Below are 21,009 nucleotides of genomic sequence, written 5' to 3' on the forward strand. Positions count from 1 at the left end.
GGCAAACACATACATTCATGAATAATTATTACGAACCACTTTCCCCTTTGACTGTACTGGTTTTTACATTTGATACTATGCTCTTATAAATGTTGTTGTTTTTTTTAACAATAGAAATCTAGCACAAGTACACGAGATAATCATTACACAGTACTGTACTGTAATTTGCTCATTCATCAAGAGGGGGAGACATTGCAACACTCAACAAAATTATACCAAACTATTTTTGAACGGAGAAGAAGAGTTCATCGTCCAATCAGAGTCCGAATTCAAAGCGACCCGGAAATCACCCGCGTTCATTTAAAAGCTCCGGAATACAACACAAAAAAAGGTAAAGTTAGATCATTTTTGTAAACTTACATAATTGAATCTGATAAACATGGCATTAAGGGTATGTATTTCAAGAACGTAGTAATTTTCTAAGATACTAGTCTATTCGTAGAATATTATGGGGGAAGACGTTAAATGTGCTAAAATTCAAAGTGAAAGCATGCATGAACATATGGTATCTATCATAACATACACAACCACTTACAAAAACAGGTATATTCGACGTTCAGGTGAATATTCCGAATAACCCTAAAATGCACTATAACCTTTACTTTTACTACATTTGACATGCTCTTACATTTTGAATGTCCAACTGTTCAATATTTCAGTACCTTTTGCACAGCTTGGTCTTCTCTAACAAGGAGTAAAAAGGCAATAATATTCCAAACAGTTGTTTGAGCCATGAATTGACCAATACCTTTCAATCTCTAAACATTTTAAGTATGCTAACCTGGTTGCAGGATGTCCTGTTATAGCAGTGTGACCAATACCTTTCAATCTCTAAACATTTTAAGTATGCTAACCTGGTTGCAGGATGTCCTGTTATAGCAGTGTGACCCGTGTTGATGCATCATCTGTGGGCCAGGCACCTCGAGAACCACTGCACCTGATCCCCTGTGAGATTGAACACAATGGGCATGCACAGATTTCACAGTACTTCAATACTGCCATTAAGGACCGCAAAGATGGTATAGTAAATTTGAGAGATGCCCCTAGTTATATGTTTATTTTGCATGTCACTCGACCTTGCATGCATGGTTCCCATCACAGAGAAAACAGTTTCATTCCGGGGTCGTGGCCTGAAAGGGCAGGAGCTTACCTGTCCCCAAGGCTACACTGGCCTGGTGCTCAAGGAGATCAACAAGCCGGGCTCGGATCAGGAGGTAGACATAACCAGTCTCGTTGTTTGATTTGCGTATACATAATGGAAAACAATAGATTGTTAAAACAACTGTGCTTCTTTCATTCCTGCTCGTGTATGTTTTAGGATAGGACCCTGAAGGTATCTTGTGTGTTTGACAAGTTGACCTACTGGAACCTCGAGACCCCTCCAAACTCGGACGACGCAGTGGTGATGGCGATGGACTGGCCTGAGCTTGCTGAAGCGGTACAGATATTAACTCATTACAGTAAACTTTTAAGAAGTTATTATAATAGTAATAACATGCCCAATATAAATATGTGACTGTATTGTGGAATTACAGTTGAGGTTTGGGGTTCGCATGTCCTTCCTGTGCTTGTGTGGGTTTCTCCTGGTTACTATCGCATTCCAAAATCATGACTGTTGACCATTTTAGTGTACGCTACCTCTCACCTAAAATCAGCTGAGACAGGCTCCAGTTTGCCCATAACACTAATGATGAGACTCAATATAGAAAATGACTGTGGTGAGTAATTGTGAAAATTTGCAGTCATGTTTTATGTTCACGTTTTCTCTCTTTACAGATTCATGGAGCAGTAGAAGACTAAAGACAATCCTGCAATCAGGAGAAAGTTTGAAATAAAATACGTTTGTTGGTTACTGGCCATAGTCCACCAAAAGTGAGTTAATGGTGAGCAAAAAGTGAATGTATGGTTTGTATTGGGGGGAAAAAACTATTTCACTCAAACATGTTTATATTATTCCATCTGCAGTTTTAATTCAGACACACTGGCTATCTTGGTGCTAACTCAATTGTTCATGACTTAACAGTGAACCATAACACTGACACATCCACATATGTCTATTTATATGAATTAATTCCCAACATTTCAGACGGCCAACAAGATTTTGAGCCACTGGCAGACACTTGTCACATCAAAAAATAAATACAATAACCTTTTTGTCTCATTGCTTTCATGTTAATATTTTGACTTTGGCATATTTAGCTGCTTAGCTGCAATCTTGTACTCTCTTACCAACTTACTAAGCACACAGGTAAACAAATGCAGCACGGCAATACAAATCCATGATGATTATAATTTTTGGTGAAATCAGATGTTCCTAAAATGTTGTCAATCACCTTTGTATGACCAAGATTGACAAAATTAAGGACACTGTTTATTCTAATACAGTAACATGTCAATAGCAGAATGAATTACTGTACATCATCTAAAACTATCATTAGGGTTTAAAACTAAATACATTTCAAAGCAAGTGATGTAAAATTTGGGAGATTACACTCACCTTCAATTGGAATAGTGAACCCAATTTTGCCTCGCAAACTGCAATGCGAAGTCGCTTATTTTGAGCCTCGTTAATTTGTTGCTTGTGTTTGGTAAAAAAAAAAAAAAACATGCGAAGAGGAACCTGAAAAAATAATCGCAATCATGGGTGGGCAAAACAATAATCACAATTTAGTTATTTTTTTAAATCACCACCTCTCACTTGATGTCAGCTTGCTTGCTACGACACTCAATAGTATAAATGGTATAAAAAACAAAAACAAATAACTGCCTGTTAGCTAAGCGGGGGTGGCGGCGGTTGTGGCAGTGGCATGTGCTCCACATCCGTCTTGCTGCGTTTGGGTGGAAGCGTTCGGTCGTGAGCCTTGCGGATGTGTCGATAGAGATCCCCGGATTGGGTGTAACTGCGGTAGCAGTACTGACACTCGTAGGGGCGCTCCCTGGTGTGCACGATGGCGTGGCGTCTTAGCGTGTACGTGCACGAGAAGGTTTTGCCGCAGACGCAGCACGTGGGGACGTCCTCCACGATGCCCCCCATGGTGTCCTGAAAGTCTGTTAAAAAGGCGGCGCGGTCCGAGTGTTGCTGCGCCGCGGACGGTGGAGGAAGCAACGAGGCGGCCAGCGAAGACGAAGGCGAGAGAGGGAAGGTGCAGTCGGACGTCATTTGGCGGGAAGGGAGTGCGTTCTGCTCCTCATCCTGGATGTCATCTTCAAAGTCGTCGTCCATCACTGGCTCGCCATCTTTGCATTCCTCTTTTTCATCATCCTGTTCTTCATCAGAAATAACAATGGCCTCCACTTTGACTTTGGCATTGTTGCAATGATTGCGCGCTCTTCCACCTGTCTCGCTGTCAGTGGCAGCCATGTTTGGAGGAGTCTGAGGCGCGGGGGGTTGGGAGTGCTGGCCTCCATGTTGGAGTGAGATGGCGCTCTGGATTTGAAGTTGGGAACGTGAAAGTGACGACTTGTTTTGTGTACGCGCCACCATCGCCATGTATTGTTCTCCCTCAGCAGTACCTCTGCGAACACACACTAAAGGTTCTGTTCGAGCTTCTTTCTCACGAGCCCGCTGGAGATCTGGCGAGTTGGATTCGGATTGGAGAGGGGCAACCACTGACGGATAGCCAGCCTGGATGTCTGAGACTAGGGAAGACGAGGAAGGCTGCTGGTTGCTGCTGTGGAAGAGAGACGGAATAAGTCGATTATATGGAAACAGGAGCATATTTGATTAAATGTATGCATAATGCACTGTTTCGCTGATTGCTATTTCAGGCAATACCAAGGGCTTAGAATGCCGACTTGTACCTGTATGTCTCAGTGGTGCTGCATGGGCTGCAGAGAGCTGAGCTTTCACCCCGACTGCCAGCCCTCAACCTGTTGGGACCCCCCGACTCCCGTGTAGACTGACCTACAGCGGGTCCTTGTACCAGTTCTCCACGTAAAAAAATAGGGCCATCCATGCCAGGCTGCGTGGTGTCAGCCAGATCAGGACTCGGGGGAGTCTGAACTCGTGCATCCGATGAACCCGCTTCAATCCTGTATTCAGACTTGACAGACGCAAACGTACTCCGTCCTGCTATTACGGGAACTGGTGAGAGGGTTGATGTCATGGCGACGGGATTCAAGAGATCAGCTGCTATAGTTACCACAGGCTCAAGGCCAACATCTCCCGCATCCTGCCTCCGTGTCTCTGTTACCATCCTGGCCCCGATGCTCTCCTCGGAGCGAGTGCTATCCGCCTCGGCCAAAGGCCCTCGTCTCTGCAGTCTTTTTTTGCACACCCTCACCACCTCGTTCATGTGAAGGAAGCTCGCCGCCGCCAATATATCCTCCACCGGCGGAGACTTCTCCAGCTGGAGCACCCCTTCATAAACAAAGTCAAGGAGCAGGCTGAAGGCGGCCGCCGTGACAATGTCGCTGTCAAGCGTGACAGAGCTGCTGGAAGCATTTGCACCAGCGCTGCAGAGTGAATCCGAGTAAAACATGTGGAAGAAAGGCGAGCAGGAGGCCAGAACGGCTCGATGAGCCAGGAAACGGGATGAGCCCACCAGGATGGTGCAGTCGCACAGGAAGCCGCGCCGACGCTGGGAGCGCAGAGCTGACAGCAGCTGCTGGGAATGCTGAGGAAACTCCATTTTCTGATCAACAAGGAAGACAAAAAAAGGATGAAAACATATGAAATTAATTATTGCTTCTAGTAAAGTGATGTTGGGCTATATCTGAATTTCCACATTCTCATCTTATATTTTTGTCTAATTGACGTTCATGCTTTGATTAAAAAAATAATAATCACAAGTTACTCACCAGTTACTTAGTACTTACTTTACTTACTCTTATTCAAGTAATTGAGAGCTACATTGATTTCTAATTGAGTAACATAATTCAAAAGTAACGGTACTCATACACACTGTGTGGCTACTCAAACCATCTTTGTCTAATCAACGCTGCCAAATCATAACAATTTTATATTGTTGCGGGCAAAAGACCTACAGGAACGAAATGTAACGAAACACAAACACCCTCAGAGCAACACGTGTAGCATCAAAAAACGACAACAAACACAACCTCGTATGTCCAGCTAACATTTTTAGCTAGCCGTGCATATCCCTCCAGATCTGGATACCTTAGTTTCCAAACTCTGCTTAGAAGACATGTCAGCTTTTATAGCATGTTCCATATGTTCATGAAAATACGAAGATGATGTTCTTACCCCTCAGCAGCTTGTTGTCTGCCGCTACAAATCGCAACTCTCCACCAGCAGACAAGAAAACTAGCCAAGCCACGCCACATACACCGGAAGTACTAGTTTGTTGACAATATGCTTATCACGTGACAAGGTTCCTGTAGCCACATGACCAATCAAGTTTAACCGTTTATGGCAGCGACTGCAAGTGGCGATTGACAGAAACATTTGTTGGTCTCAAAATGGATTCTGACAGAGGAGGAAGAAGAGGAAAGACAGAGAGACGTGGTGGTGGAGAGGTGAGTTGCATGATTCGAGTTATTTAAAATACAGTAAGTGCATAGGCTGAAATGTATGTGCGTATGAATTACGGAAGTACAAATGTATTTATGCTGTGAGTTATATACAATAGGTTTAATACAAAAATAATGTGCTTTCTCCTGCCAGGACAGAGATGTCAGGTTGTCTAAATCCATGAGCTATGCTCTTCGCCATGGTGCCAACCAGATGGGTCTACAATTAAGTTCGGGTGAGTTGAAAACAGCTGCCTCTCAAAAGTTGCAGATACACCTGCAGAACCCAATAATATTTAATACGAAAACTGTATTTAAAAAAAAAATACTTATATTTTAGTTCCATTCGTTGTAGCAAGGTAAATACTGTTCTGGTGTTTAGAGTTAGAATCTAGGCACCTAATCTGTAAAACCAAAACATTTATGTATCATAAATTTGATATTGGGTTTTGCAATACACTGTAATGTATTGCTTATATTTGTTTAAAAAAAACACATAAGAAGATAACATATTAAATTGCACAGTATTTGCAATATTAAGGAAGAACAATTACAATTGGGTTATTTTTCAAGATGGTTCTGCCCAAATAAGCATTGCAGAAAATAGATTAAATTAAATTAAATTTATATTAACTTCTCATAGATGGCTACCTGTTTGTGGAGGATGTCTTGGCTCACACGCAGTTCCGTTCATATAAACTGGAAGATGTTGAGAGAGTGGTGGCCACAAATGACAAGCAGCGTTTTAAGCTTCGTCCTCACCCGCAAGATGGCCGCTTGCAGATTCGAGCCAATCAGGGACACACAATGCAGGTATGTGCTGTAGTCAAGCTCAATTGTACATGGCTGGGATTGGTTTTGCATATAATTTGATCCAGGAATCTCCGGTGCCAAATTTGAACAAATGTATTGTTAATTCCACTTGAATGTGTGTGGCTAGGTAACGGATTTGGAGCTGACGCCGGTTTTGGTCGGGGCTCCTGACTGCCCCGCCGAGGCTGTTCACGGATCCTACATGCGTAACTGGAGCTCCATTCAGCAGCAGGGCTTGAGTCGCATGAGTAGGACGCACATTCATCTGGCCCCGGGTTTGCCACAAGAAGATGGCGTAATAAGTGGTACGCTAATATTTATGTGGCTTTCATGCAAAGACACACTAGCTTGTTGATGAAAGTGTTTCTATTTGTTTGTCTTTTTAACCAGGTATGAGGAAAGACTGCAATCTAGCTGTATTTATTGACGTACCCAAAGCTCTTGCTGGTAAGATTACGCACCGTTGATTGACATCCAGTAGAGGTCATCCAACTAAAAAAACGGACTTTACTGAATGTGACTGCGCAGATGGTATTGAGTTCTTCTGGTCAGAGAACCGTGTGTTGTTGACAACCGGGAACGCCGAAGGAAAACTACCCCCGGCGTACTTTAGCCGAGCCATACAACTCAGACCTACGAGTAAGACATTCATCACATGGGTTGATGAGTGCTTTTTTTTTATTCTAAAGGTATAAATAGATGTGTCCTTTCTTTTTAGGGAGCATCCTGCCGTTATGATGTCAGCAGAAGACCAATCAACAAGTCGATCCTTTTTCTGTATTTCGGATTTCGGGTCACGGGAGATGCAGTCTCCAGCTGGGACTGGTCACCAGTGATTCGCAGGGCACATCGAGACAAACGACCATTCACACCTATGGACAATTAATTGTCTTTAAAGGGGAAGTCAACCTTAAACATTTATTGACAATAATATGTTATATTTGACCTCACTAGTTTAAACATGACATTATGATTAATATTATATTTGTGGAATATGAGTTATGTAGCAAAATCCATTCATTTTTATCCATCTCAGGGGGCGGCCATTTTGCCACTTGCTGTCGACTTAAGATGACATCACAGTTGCTCAGGGTGTAGGTAACGACCAATCATTCTCACCTGTTTTCTGAAGCTGAGCTGTGATTGGTTGTTAGCTGAGATCTGAGCAACTGTGATGTAATTTTCACTCGACAGAAAGTGGCAAAATGGCCGCCTTCTGACATTGGTAAAAACGGCTGGATTTTGCTGCTTAACTCATATTCCACTAACCACAATATTAACCAAAATACTGTTTTTGTGAGAACATATTGTCAAGATTTTTGGGGGGGATTGACTTCTCCTTTAATGTATAATAATATTAATAGGCAGACGTAAATTGACTTGAGATGATTGTTCAGTATATCAAACACAAGTGAGGATGAAATGCTGAATTCATTTTATTAAAAGTGTAAGTGCAACATTTGCTGTTGGCATTTGTTTGTGTTCTCGCGCAGAATTTATTTGCTATTTGTATCAAGCTAGTAACAATGAGGTAAGTACATCGGTCATGAGGGGTTTGTGGGTAATACTTCTTTGTTGCTTCTGATATTTTGACATTTGCCACAGTGGAAGGAAAAATGCATAGTCATGATTTTCTGCCTACAACCAAAACACCTCAAGATCTTTTGGTGTATTTGAGTTCTAGAGCGCGTCGTGCCCACCAGTCAACTTGTAGAAGAGCTCCTCGTTGAGTTTGCTGCTCTTGTCGCGACTGCGCGTCGACAGGAAGATGTAGCCCCCGATGAACTCGTGAACGATTTTGCAGTCGGCCGTCACACAGCTGAAGGCGATGTTGATGTTCCCCTCAAACTCAATGGCCACCTGAGATGTGATTGAAACCATACAAAACAACAGCAGCGATTACAAAAAAAAAAATTCAGAATAAATCGATAGCGGTTCACTGTAGTGCAGTGGTTCTTAACATTGGTGTAATAATATGCTTTTTTTCAAATTCAAGACATGCGTATAAGGTGAACAACCATCGCCGTTTTCTTAAGAAACCCAGATACAATGAAAACAGTAGAGGCCCCTATCATGATGGAACGAGAGTGGTTGAGGGATGGTGGACCCAAATGCTGGGAAACAGGAATCAAGTGCAATGCGTGGAACTTTAATTAACCATAGGGAAAAAGGTAAGCAGATAACCATGACTTAATGGGACGAGACTAGACGGGTCGCCATGACGGGACGGCACTGGACTGGTCGCCATGACTGTACAGGACGTGTCTGGACTGGTCGCCATGACTGGACGATACGTGAGTACACTGGTTGCCATGACTGAAAAGGACGTGAGTAGACTGGTCACCATGGCGTGAGTAGAGTGGTCACCTTGACTGGGTAGGACTGGTCGCCATGACTGGCCAGGGCGTGAGTAGACTGGTCGCCATGACTGGAACAGAGCGTGACGTGACAGGACCTGATTTGCCTCGACCTGACTTGACTTGGCTGGGGCTATGGCTTCTGGGCTGTGACGAGGACGACTTGGCTGTGACAAGGACGACTTGGTTGGCTGTGACGTAAGGACGACTTGATTGGCTGTGACAAGGACGACTTGGCTGTGATGAGGACTACTTGGCGGGGGCGAAGACTACTTTGAGGTGAAAAAGGCTACTTAGCCGCATAAACTTCACCAACTTCCATAACATAAGCAATGCACCCACACCGACTGGACAAACACAACAGACTAAATACACCAACACTAATGAGACACACCTGGGGAAGGGAAGACATACAGTAACGAGACAAGGAAAGAAACCAGGAACACAACACAAAATACACCAACCACGGACAAAAACAAGAACACCCATAACAAACAAAAACCTAACCCCCACAGAACCGAAACATGACAGCCTGAGAATTGAACCCTGTGGAACACCATACGTTTCATTATGCATGTGAAATTCATATTGCACATAGTATGACGGGATTACAAAAATTAAGAAATCAAACGATGTACCAACGCAACAGCCACAAGTTCGACAACTGGGCGCACCAAATTCCCTGCAGCTCAGATAGGCCAAGCGGGGGTGTATCATGCCGAATCATTCGAGTCGGGTGTGTGTTTTGACCTCCGCCGAACCCTTATTTTCACCTGTCGAATGTCCCAGTTGACGTTCCACTGCTTCATGTTGTTGTAGCGCCAGGTCTTCACCACGTCACCCACACCCAGGTCGATGCGGATCAGACGGTTGGGAGCGATGCCCAGTATCTCGTCTTTACGGCTTCCTTTGAACCTGTCAGACAACAAAATTCTGTCAAGCCCTTGTTGATTAGTTATGGTATGACAGTACTCATTTTCAAGTCAACCCCCAATTTTGTTTTACAATAATATGTTCTATGCAGCCACACTAGTGTAAATATGGTATTCTGGTCATTATTGTGTTAGTGGAATATGAGTTAAGCAGCAAAATCCAGCCGTTTTTATCCATCTCAGGGGGCGGCCATTTTGCCATTGCTTCAGAAAACAGGTGGGCTGTGATTGGTCGTTGGCAACTGTGATGTCATCTTCAGTCGACAGCAAGTAACAAAATGGCTGCCCCCTGAGATGGATAAAAACGGCTGGATTTTGCTTCATAACGCATATTAATCAGAATGTCATATTTAGACTAGTGAGGTCACATATAACATATTATTGACAAGAAATGTTTAAGATTGACTTCCACTTTAAACAACAAAAAAAAAAGCTTGAATACAAAAATGTGCTACGGAACCTGACAACTACATATGAGAGGCCAAAGTCAGGCAGGGCCTGCCAGATCTGCAGGAAGCGCGAGACTGCATCCACCAGTGACAGCTGAGCCACATTCTGGTACGCGTCCAGGATACGAGGGGTCAGCTGCATGGTCACACACACACAGTCAAAATGATTCACATTTGTGTTGCTAGGACTGCAAAAAAAAACTTCAGTGGGTCCAATTTCAGTAAATCAACACACGTCAAATTAAACCCTTTAACGAGAAGTGCCCACCTGTTTGGTTTTGTACTTTTTATGGTAACGAGGTGACACCAAACTGAGTGTGTTTATGCTTTCGTCCGTGGCGGCTGCGTTGCCGTGAGAGCTCGAACTGGTGTTTTGCATCGCCAAGAAGGAGCGGATGCTGCGTATCTCGCACTGGAAGCTGCTGTCTGCCAGGCTCTTGCCTTTGGAGGCCAGGCGACATGCAGCCATCCACCGTGCGTACTGCTCCTCCTATGGATCGAAGACATAGCGGTGGTTGAGACTTATACACAAAACATTGAGAACGTAAGCTACATGTGGTTTGGTCTCACATTTTCGCAGCGGAGATAAACTTCGTTCATGCCCTCAGGAGATGGTATCAGCAGCCGGATGAGGAACTTCTGAGCTGCCATGTTGACATCTGGCGCCACTTCACAGCCTGTATGCCAAAGTAATATTTGACACTGCGCACTAATTTGTGCTGGGCTACGCAATATGTGCATGTTTCATGTCCTGCTAGGCATAAACCGAAATGCGTTTGTGTCCGAATTGTTACAGGCCAAGCCCTTTAAAGAGTAGTATTATGGGGGGTAGTGTTGCAGTGCCGCACTTTGGCACAGGGGGCGGTGTTGGTCCAGGGAGTGAATGAGAGCAGTGGAGCTTGCTCAGAGCGCACAGTACGTTGGTGGAAAAAGATAAAAGCAACGGAAAGAGAACATGCCTGTTCAGTCTCTGTAGCACGGTTAAGAGTTCACTGGACAGAGGAAGAGGCTTTAACAGAATTCTCATTAACGCTACAATACAGTTTTGTACCTTTGAGATTAATCTGTTGAATAGGCTCTCCAATGCTCTCCTCTTTGTTCTTGAAATAGGAAATGGAGGTGTCCTGGAACTTGAACCAGTGCTGCTTGTATCCCTTCAGAGTCAACCTCTTTGGCCTGGAACACATTGAAAGTATCATGTTGTCTATTTTGGCATAAAAAGATATTTAAAAAAATGTACAGGTAGATATGTGAGTTCTCAAATTTAACTGGATAAACAGTAAATATGGAGAGAAATACGCTCTTTTGCAAGAGTGTTCAAACTGCAGCCTGCCATTTTTTTTTTTAGCAGCCCTTGGCTAGCTTAAAATTAACACAGCCCAAGTCGTTTGCCTGCATTGCAGAACAGTATTGATTTCTTCACTGGTTCCGTACAGTGTATTGTTCTAGTGTGTTATAAATTAAAGTTGTCAAAGTAGCAATGTGACAAGTGGCTGACATCTTTGTGGAATTTAAAAATAAAATAAAAATAAAAATCATGGAATGAATAAGTCCTCTAAAATCCTACATAACAAATACATTTAAAAAAAACAATTGACCTATTCGAACGCTCTTCTCACAAATAATGTTCAATTTGTGTTTTTAATGTGACACGTTTGAAAGAGCTTTAATTGAAACTTGTCAGCCAATTAAACAAGGGGTTCCCCAGATAGCAGATGAGACAAACGGGTCGAGGAGATACAGTATGCAGGGTGGGTCAAAGTCATTTTAATTTAGGGGCCACTTATTACCTAAATTTGATTTTAAATGGGCCGGACCAGTATGTCTGTGGCCTAATAAGCTAGGTCAAAAATATTTACAATCTGAAAATATTCTCATTTATTAGTATAAGTAGTCGTCAATGCATTGTCTAGTGGACAGTGGTTTGAAACCATGATATAAAAGTTCAATGGTGTTTTGAAATGCAAACAAATTGGATGTCACCCAATACAACCCAGAATGGATTGTGTTTGACACTAGTCAAGAAGTTACCATTCAAACCAAATTCTGCATGTTGACGGACTTTGATTGTGGTTATTAAAAGCGGACATTTATTCATATGTGACCCTTGGAAGAAAAACTTTGGACACCCCGCCTGCGCTCTCTAGCAAACCCTGTTTGCGCTTCATTTTTAACTGCTCTTATTGTAATACTCCAACATTCCACAAGATGGCCCCCAAAAATTACATCTAAATAGGAATTGATTTCAAGGAACAAGAGAGACAAGCTTGCATATGATATTGTGGAGTAGCCTGGGCTGTCAGTTTCTAGTGTTTTTCTTCTTCTTCTTCTTTTTTGTGCTTGTTCCTTATTCGCACGAATAGTGGAGGATCGCTTTAATGGCTTTAATTTCGAAAAAACACCCACGTATCAAAGAGTACCTGAAAATCTTCAGGTAATCGTGAAGTTCTGGTGCGGTCATGTTATCCTTGTAGAAAAAGAAAAGATAAGGTTTCAGTTGCCTGGCGTTCTTATTTGAATTCTTAATTGCTCAGAAGGCTGATGACATTGAATGAAAGACAGCATTATGCATTCATCGTGTCTGACCAGCATTTCGGAGGCAGAGCTGCTCCCGCCTTCCATTTTAACCTCCAGGGACTGGAGTGCCGACTCAAGGTCGTCCATGGCTGCGGCCGAGTTCATCGTCTGAGGCTCCGACTGTGACACCTTGCTGACGTGATACTGCAAAAGTGGATTTTAGACGCGTACCAGATTGTGAATCACAGCAACATCCTCTTGGCACTGTATGATACGGATTCTTCAAATGTGCAGATTATTATTCAGCTTTTCATGTTTTTTTGCACCCCCGCAGCATTGTGTTGTACCTGCAAAGCTCCAAACAGCATCATCTCCTCCTCTGTGCAGTCAATATCCTCCAACAGGATGGCCCAGCGAGCCTGTTCGTACAGCTGGGTCAGACGCACCACATCATACTGAAAATATACAAAAATCTCTCCTGAGCATGGATTCTGAAAGAAGGTGAGGACATTGCCAGCGCATACAATTATACACGTGTACTCCAACAACACACATTTGCACCTTAGGTTCTATATCATAGAAGGCAAAATATTTGAAGCAAAGCCACAGTCGGTCGTTTTCTTGGATCCCCTGCTGCATGAGACAACGGGACGAATCCAACCACCTGAGGGAAAAAGTTGGAAGATGTCATTGTAAGGTCACATGTATTTATTTGATCTAAATGGACGACTGGCGGCCGACCAATAACCACACTCACAGTGCCACTTGATACATTTTTGATAATCAAAATCTTTACTGTTGATCAGTTTTAAGATGTAATAACAGTGTTCACCACGAGATGTCAGACATCACTCAATAGCGCCAAGACTGCACTTCAAAAGAGAAGAAGAGTGAGCAGGTCAAAATTTGTAAAAAAAAGAGTGTCTTCCAGGTAAAATAGGAAGTAGATTATTTGTTCACCAATTTTAAACACAATGATGACAATATCAGCCATGACAGATTTCAACTTAAGTCGTCACTACAACACCGATCTCAAAAGTACACAAACGAACCGTTGACAGTTCGTTTGAAGTGCATGTGCATCCATATCTACTCTGTTGCAAAATAACAAAATAACTATGACTAAAATAAAACAAACAAACATTTTCTTTTAGGAAATAAAAAAATACTTAAAAAAAAATGAAACCTAAATGAAACTATATTTTACGTTTTCTAATTAACTAAAATTAACTATAATTATAGCAAAAATGTCCTTCGTTTCCCCGTTGATAATTAATTTAATGCATGAGCCTTTGAGGTTGATTTTAAATGTGATTTTTATATTTTATTTTATTTCACGTATATTTTCGATATTAACTGGAATAAGAACATTTGAAAGTGTGTCGCACAGAAGTGACATCATCTAGCAGCAGCCAATAGAAAAACACCTTCAGATTAAAAAAAATTATATATATATTTTTTAAAAACACTTTCAGATGACGTCGCTCCTCTGCGAAAATTTTGCATTTTTGACTTTCAACTCCAATGGCTCGCCTCGCCTGCTTTTTCATTTAACTCAGCCTGAACGCAACACTAGGTAAGAAGTGTGTTACTTTTTTCCTTTTACCATGTTGTTTATTACATTTTGCACACAAGAATACACAAAATGTTTTAAAAACAAAACCTAATACTAAAACTGACTAAAACTAAACTAAAGCGAACAGAGCTACTCTGGAAACTAATTAAAACAAACTAAAATTAAAAAAATAATACTCAAAATGAAATAAAAACAAACTATAAAGGAAATTCCAAAACTTTAACAACCAGTCAGGTCATTTTACGTCACATTCCGTTCATCATGCAAGCGTGCGTGTACGGTGAGTGTACCTGCCGTTGATGTGGGCCTTGTCCACCACGCTGGCCGGGCGGTACTGCTTGGTTAGAACTTCAGGGGCCGGGGGAGGCTGAGGGACCGACAGCATCTTGTAGATGGCCTCCAACTGAGGCGAGCCGACAAAATGAGCGGGCATGCCGTTGTACAAACTGGGCAAGGAGGCTGCGAACCAGGAATAGTGCGAAAAGTGATTCTGATTCAGAAAACGTGTTCATTTTTAGGGTAAAAAAATAAAAAATAATTTTCGTTTTTTTAAAGGGCACAATCAGAGAATTGAATAGATCTGATTGAAATGGCAATAGAAAAACATTTCAAGTGCATGTTTTTTATTGGCTGGCAAAAGTCCAGCTGAAATTGACTCGGGTAACTGTGGAATAAAAATGAGTACCTGAGGAAAGGGGCACCACAGTCAGGTCAAAAATCTCCTCGGCTGAATTTTTCTCTTTCTTCTTTTTCTTCTCCTCCACAGGCCGAAGGAGTGAAAGCTCCTCTGGGTGACGGATGTCTGCGGAGGTCAAATGTGCCAAAATGTTAAAACCTTTCTCTCGAAAAGATGTCTGACTGCAGGTCAGAAGACTGTCAAGTCACATCACGGTCTTTATTCCTGTGCTCGTACGCGTGCAGAGAATAATTCATAAAAAGTTACTTTAATAATTCTTTATTGAAAACTTTTATCACAACTGTTTTTATGTTATTGGGGATGCAAGCATGACTGAAAATGAATGTTTATTGAAAACAGGCTAGTTTCTGGCTAATTTAAATGAACAAAAAAAGAATAAACATACACTTACACATACTGAAAGTAGTGCAGAAAAGAGAAAGACTACAAAATAAAAAGAATAGACTGTTGGGAATTATTTACTAGGGGTGTCAAAATTATTGTGTTATTTTGAGTTAATTTAAAGTTCCTTTAACGCCACAATATTTTTTAACACGCGATTCATGACCGCCACTTACTTGGAAAGCCTGTACTGGGGGAATTCCAGTCGCAACGCAGCAGACACGTCCACGTCAAAATTTAGCAGTAATAAATTTAATAATGATGCATATATTTGTAGAAGACTGGGGTCTAGTTTTTTTTAGATTTTTAAAATGTGCAGAATTTCACAAGTTACTTCATGTTAAAGATTGGATAGCTCTTAATACGAAAAGAAAAATGCACTGAGCTGTTACGAATGTCTTACAAAAGCAATTATGCCATCTAGTGGCAGAAAAATGACCAACACAAATCAATATTACACTCGTATTTTACAGTACAATACATCACTTTAAATTTAACTCAATTTTATGAATTATTATGAAATTACTGTATCAATAACTAAAAGTACATTTTATACATACATATTTATATTAGTTTAACATTTTATGTTTACAAGAGTATGAAAACTGAGAACATTTTTAGTGTACATTTAGAAAATTGTGATTAATCGTGAGTTAACTATTGAAGTCATGCGATCAATTACGATTAACAATTTTAACTGCCTGACACCCCTTATTAATACAATTTCAAATATTAGAATTTAGGTCCGTCCAAACAGAATTTTAACCTCAAAGTGACCGTGGTACGATGAAATAGCAGATAGATAGGAACAAGACAAATACTTGAGGGAAATCGAGGCAAACGTGTCTGACTGCATGGTGCAGAGGTAGTGCGTCTGACTCTGGATCCAAGGTTATGTGTTCAAGTCACAACAGTGTCAATTGGGACTCAACACTATGCATATATATTGCTGCTTAACATTCAGTCAATTGGCTGTGAAAAATCACAACAGATTTTTCGCTTGTTTGTTTATCAGCTCGCAAGGGAAGTCTGCAGCCAACTTGTAACCTGTTTTGTCATGCGAGTTGTGTCTCCAACTGCTCTCCGTCAATTTATTCATTTCGGTCGCTATCATCACAAGGTTTGTGCCGCAATGGAAGAGCGTCTGACTCCAGATCTGTAGGTGATATATTCAAGACACCTCAGGGTCATTGCAAGTGAGTTGACGGCAAAGGGCAAAGGTAAGGCGTTGCAACCAGGAGAGTTCTCAACATTCTCAAAAAGCCCAGAGTCTGGAGAGAACCACATAAAAGCATCATTTGCATTTTCACTTGTAGAGGCAGCACTTCATTCATTTGAATTACGCTTGTCAATTAGTGGCAAATGTTGACATCACTTAAGTGTTTGCCAGCTATCAGAAGCTAATGCTGGCACCATTGTTAGGTCAAGGTAATGTGTGCTAACACTGCAGCTTTGCTGCCCATTTGATTTTGACATGATGATATGATAAATATGAAATATAATGGAATCAAATTTATTATTATATTATGGCACCTCAATTTTATTCGATAAAAAGGAGAAAAAGTGGGAGGGGAAATCCCAAACTGTGCTCTATAAGGTAGGGGAACTGGATGGGTTTAGGGGGGGGGGAACCCTCAGCAAACAGCCACATGAATAGAAGATGCAAACAATGACTCAAATACTTGCACGTGTGTGTCTTATCAACTCAAAACACTTGTATCTCAAATAATCTTTCCCCATTGAAATGAATGGAAATGCCGTTAATCCGTTCCGACCTTCCCAAAAACAAAAGCATTTTGCGATGTGATTTAAAAAATAAATAAATGACAAGAGCACTCTATAATGTTATACTTAAAAAAAGATATATTAAGAACATAATGAAAGAGAATGCAAAAAAGTAAAACATTTTTGAATCATGATTAATTCATTGCAACGCCTTCTGGTGTGTGCATCTTGGCAACCAAGGGGGAGTATAATACAGTCGTGAAGACACAAATGAGGAAGTGCTTCATAACTCGTTTCAGTGACTATCCAATGCTTAAATCATAATAATTCCACAACATAGATTATATTTGTTAGCAATTTAGCCCATCTAACACAACCCACCTCATCCTAACCCGTACACGGCTGGACTGACACAAAAAAAAATAATCGGCCCTAGCATTTTGACTTCGGTCCGCCAGCCCAACCTGGCCCAGCCCAACCTGGCCCAGCCCAACTTAACTCTTGCCTAACATGCAGTTCTGCTTCTGATGTTTATTGATGATGTTTCAGTTTGCTATCGATATTTGAAATAAATACTTGGGGTAAAATGTAGGAAAATAATAATTAAAACACATCCGCATCGGCATACAAAAGAGGTCGGCCCACTGGGCATATGCCCTGAATGCCAGATGTCCGGCCCTGTCCGTGTATAAAACATTTCTCACATTTGGCACAAAACTCTTGCAACCAAATAATACCACGTCACAGCAGGTCTGTTACAATAACTGGTAAAACAACAGCTCTATGGTGAAGTAAGGCGCTCATTGGCCTCCCACAAGACCTCATTAGCTTTCCACTGATGCTTCCCATTTGCATATGAATACAAAAATACATCTTATTTCACCTTCTCTTGGTATACAAAACTGAATCAGTTCAGTATCCTTTTTCACAGCAGCAGCTTTCACTATGTTGTGAGAATATCTTGACTATACGCTAAAATATGTTAAAGAAAGTGACACACTCACTGAGCAGTGTGCAGATGCCCGTCACAGTCTGGAAGACGGGATTGGAGAAGCAGGCACTGAGCCTCAGGGTGACGCCGTTGGGCAGGCCCAGCCTTAAGGGCTTATGCTGGGGCATGAAGAGCAAACGGGCATCGGCGTGAATGCCGTATTTCTCCAGCGTCCAAGATGTCCGCAGCAGCCAGCACTGTTTCTGCTCCCACCACAGCGCGTGGTCCGACCAGTCGCGCTGGATCTCTGCAGGACACACACACACACACACACACACACACACACACACACACACACACACACACACACACACACACACACACACACACACACACACACACACACACACACACACACACACACACACACACACACATACAGTTTGTATTTTGTAAATACATGAATGTTTTGATATTTTAAATGCACAGAGAATACTATTGAATCTGTTTGATTTAGAGGAGAGGTGGGAAACCTTTTGGGCTCAAGGACCAGATTTGGTTTTCAAAACAGATGTGCAAGGCCATTTGAGGATGAGCTGAGCTGAATGTAAAGTAGTTTATTTTACTAATCATCTTTTGTTACAAAAATATGCCCTTGCTCTTATGAATCATCATCCGAGTCGACTGTATTTAATCACGTCAATAAATCCGTCAGGTTTATTAGTAGATCATCAATTACAACATGCAAAAAAAAATAAAAAATACAGTATGTGTATGTAGAGTATTCTAAATGTCCATTCGGTGTATCTACAGTGTGCATGCTTCTGAGACAAGACAGTGTCTCACGTGTCTTCTCCACAAGCTTGAGGATAACGCCTCCCACGTGGAGCTCAGAGGTCACGCTGAGGCTGACAGGTGAAGCGTCAGGCCCCAGATCCTCCACTGTGATGGACAGGTCCCACACCGCCATGCTGCATGGAAGAAACGTCAATTGAAAGGGACATTTTTTTGGTTATATCACAATAAATATGGCGTAATACTTTAAAAATATATATATTTTTTTACATTAACAACGACGATTCAACTAAAGAAGTTTAAGTGCATTGTTCAGGCTCAGACTCACATGATACACACACTTGATGGGTGAGCCTGTCCAATGTGACAAACACTTCCTGCTTTTAATCGCCAGGGAAACACACTTCCCCTTTTTTTTTTTAAGCTACCAAAGGCGAAACGTTCATCCAATGCCAATAAGGTCATCTACTGTATGTGAATACATGAAGGCAAAAGTAAATACATGTGTGGATTGAAGCAGGTTTTTTTTTGTCTAAAAACTTATGATACTGAAAAACTGATATTGCTGATAACATGATTCACATGCCACCAGTAGATGACACATCTAAGTCTCTTTCTGGAAGACTAAAATGTATCTATGTTGATTTTCTTTTACATAAAAATTAGATATGAAAGAATTGTGACATTTGATCTTCCTTGAATGGATGTACACAACAATACATACACACCATAGCTTTTAATTACTCAATGACGATGTTTATCCTGCACACACATACAAATGTATACAATATAAGGACAATACCGTCAGTCTCTCTTGTTCGGCCTTTTAAAAAATGTCAGATCCAAGTCCAAAAGTGTCATGTAAAAGTGTACTAGAGCAGTTTCTCCTCTCACTGGCTGGATGGGCTGTGGTCTGTAACTGTGTCTATGTTGCATGTTCCTTTTTTTCTCTCTCTCATTTCATTTTGTCAGTTTCCGTCTGGCGGAAATGTACAAGAGGTAGGCCTCCATCTTATGAGTGACAGGCTGGTGATACATAGTTTGCAATGTGGTCTGTGGATGATATGATGCATAGGTGGGGTCCTGCATTAACCACAATATATTGTCACACCCAATTTAATTCATTTTATTGAGCAAACATGGATACATACAGTATGTGATATTGCATTATAGGATTAAAATGTAAGGGCAAGAGAGTGATGGTGAAAATTAATTTTTTTAAAGTAAGACTAGTTGCGATAAAAACAACTACACATTTAAATAAACAATAAAGTATTCTTCTAATGACGTTTAACAATATTAGGCAAACGTAAACTATGAGGGAGCCAATTTCCACTTATACACATGCACATTTTGTATTATTATTATTATTTTTTACATCGTTTGTGAAATGGCCCATACGTAAATAATAATAATAATAATAATTGCAGTCCTCGGGCAAAGGTTTTCCCACCCGAGTTAAACATGCGTTTTAAATTGTTATTTTATTTTTGTGTTGTGTGTTGGCAACACATGAGTGGTCAAATTTCCTACCGTCCTTAAAGGAATCACCGGTCGATAATAGTTGGTCGCTTCGATTCTGAGTTTTATTAATTAGGATCTACAGTTCGAGTTGTAAGAAAAATAAACACGTTTCACATAAAACTGCCAAATTTAGGTGTTATTAATTGGTACAATATGATCCCTGACGCGACAATTTCTCTAAAATCCTTCACTACAATGTATTCTCTTCCCCCTATAAGTGTATTGGTACATTCCGCAGAACCAAAACAAAAATGGGCACATGAGAAGTAGATGTAGGCTAGCGAAAACGAAACCAGCCGTCTGTGTTTGTATTTGACACAAACGTAACCTTTGTGGAGCTTGAGTAAAACGTCCCACTACCTATTGAGATGGCGATACAAATATTAAACCTACTTTCACGTATGAGAGCCCCGCTACTTTCCACCGGTGGGCCCGTGTCCCGTGTGGTCGCCGCCGGTGTCAGGTTCAAGCATATTATTTTAACTCCTGGAAGTGTCCAACTGGGACCCAAGCCAGCGACAAGTCCCGTCCGCGGCCATATTAACACCGCGCACTTTACAACTCCCTCAGCAACCCGCTGGAGGTCCACCCAGGGGAATTGTTTCACCTCGCCGCCGGGAAAGCGAGTTCGGTCGGGCACTGTCATTGGCACGTGCGCGCTGACAGCGTCTCTCTACACTGGGGCGATGGCAGCCATGAAAGTTGACTTGAACTCCACTGGGGGCGAATGGAAGGAGATCAAGGGTGAGGTTGACTGAAGCACTTTGTTTTACTGGCCTTGACTAAATAAAATGTAAAACTTTTCGAACTGGAAAATCTTGTAAACTTCAAATAAATAAT

The 21,009-nt window shown here is 41.5% G+C and overlaps 5 protein-coding genes across 10 annotated transcripts in view; 3 read left to right on the forward strand and 2 right to left on the reverse strand.

Moving 5' to 3' along the window:
• Positions 1–267: 267 nt before the first annotated feature.
• rnaseh2c (ribonuclease H2, subunit C) lies at positions 268–2,176 on the forward strand. The gene is made up of 5 exons (XM_086084557.1): positions 268–331; positions 865–1,019; positions 1,102–1,214; positions 1,319–1,438; positions 1,777–2,176. Exons 2-5 carry the CDS (start codon positions 866–868, stop codon positions 1,798–1,800), a joined length of 411 nt encoding a protein of 136 aa, XP_085940683.1. The 5' UTR covers positions 268–331; position 865; the 3' UTR covers positions 1,801–2,176.
• On the reverse strand, positions 2,042–5,408 carry zbtb3 (zinc finger and BTB domain containing 3). 2 transcript variants are annotated; one of them, XM_086084553.1, is made up of 3 exons: positions 5,207–5,408; positions 3,802–4,634; positions 2,042–3,668 (listed from the first exon to the last, which is right to left on the reverse strand). In XM_086084553.1, exons 2-3 carry the CDS (start codon positions 4,629–4,631, stop codon positions 2,771–2,773), a joined length of 1,728 nt encoding a protein of 575 aa, XP_085940679.1. In that variant the 5' UTR covers positions 4,632–4,634; positions 5,207–5,408; the 3' UTR covers positions 2,042–2,770. The 2 variants fall into 2 exon arrangements, with proteins under 2 accessions (XP_085940679.1, XP_085940678.1); XM_086084552.1 differs by having other exon boundaries at positions 2,042–3,671; positions 5,207–5,406.
• Positions 5,334–7,744, forward strand: trpt1 (tRNA phosphotransferase 1). The gene is made up of 7 exons (XM_086084555.1): positions 5,334–5,478; positions 5,627–5,708; positions 6,116–6,285; positions 6,413–6,590; positions 6,676–6,732; positions 6,814–6,924; positions 7,004–7,744. Exons 1-7 carry the CDS (start codon positions 5,422–5,424, stop codon positions 7,021–7,023), a joined length of 675 nt encoding a protein of 224 aa, XP_085940681.1. The 5' UTR covers positions 5,334–5,421; the 3' UTR covers positions 7,024–7,744.
• On the reverse strand, positions 7,704–20,804 carry fermt3b (FERM domain containing kindlin 3b). Of its 2 annotated transcripts, none has more exons than XM_086084551.1 (15): positions 20,563–20,804; positions 18,697–18,821; positions 17,924–18,157; positions 14,802–14,918; positions 14,407–14,575; positions 13,102–13,204; positions 12,888–12,995; positions 12,610–12,744; positions 12,444–12,490; positions 11,075–11,199; positions 10,594–10,700; positions 10,292–10,513; positions 10,035–10,159; positions 9,416–9,557; positions 7,704–8,145 (listed from the first exon to the last, which is right to left on the reverse strand). In XM_086084551.1, exons 2-15 carry the CDS (start codon positions 18,818–18,820, stop codon positions 7,966–7,968), a joined length of 1,938 nt encoding a protein of 645 aa, XP_085940677.1. In that variant the 5' UTR covers position 18,821; positions 20,563–20,804; the 3' UTR covers positions 7,704–7,965. The 2 variants fall into 2 exon arrangements, with proteins under 2 accessions (XP_085940677.1, XP_085940676.1); XM_086084550.1 differs by lacking the exon at positions 20,563–20,804 and adding an exon at positions 19,448–19,579.
• macrod1 (mono-ADP ribosylhydrolase 1) overlaps positions 20,420–21,009 on the forward strand; it is a 148,496-nt gene continuing 147,906 nt past the window's right edge. For all 4 annotated transcript variants that reach the window (XR_015095941.1, XR_015095940.1, XR_015095942.1 and 1 more), the window contains exon 1: positions 20,420–20,913. Coding sequence is in view for 1 of the 4 variants with exons in the window: in XM_086084554.1 (XP_085940680.1) it covers positions 20,538–20,913 (376 nt within the window). In the remaining 3 variants the exon portion in view is untranslated. The remainder of the gene's footprint in view (positions 20,914–21,009) is intronic.

The sequence above is a fragment of the Leptonotus elevatus genome, chromosome 9, assembly GCF_054856555.1.
Source record: "Leptonotus elevatus isolate MCC_2025b chromosome 9, RoL_Lele_1.0, whole genome shotgun sequence".
NCBI classification, from domain to species: Eukaryota; Metazoa; Chordata; class Actinopteri; order Syngnathiformes; family Syngnathidae; genus Leptonotus; species Leptonotus elevatus.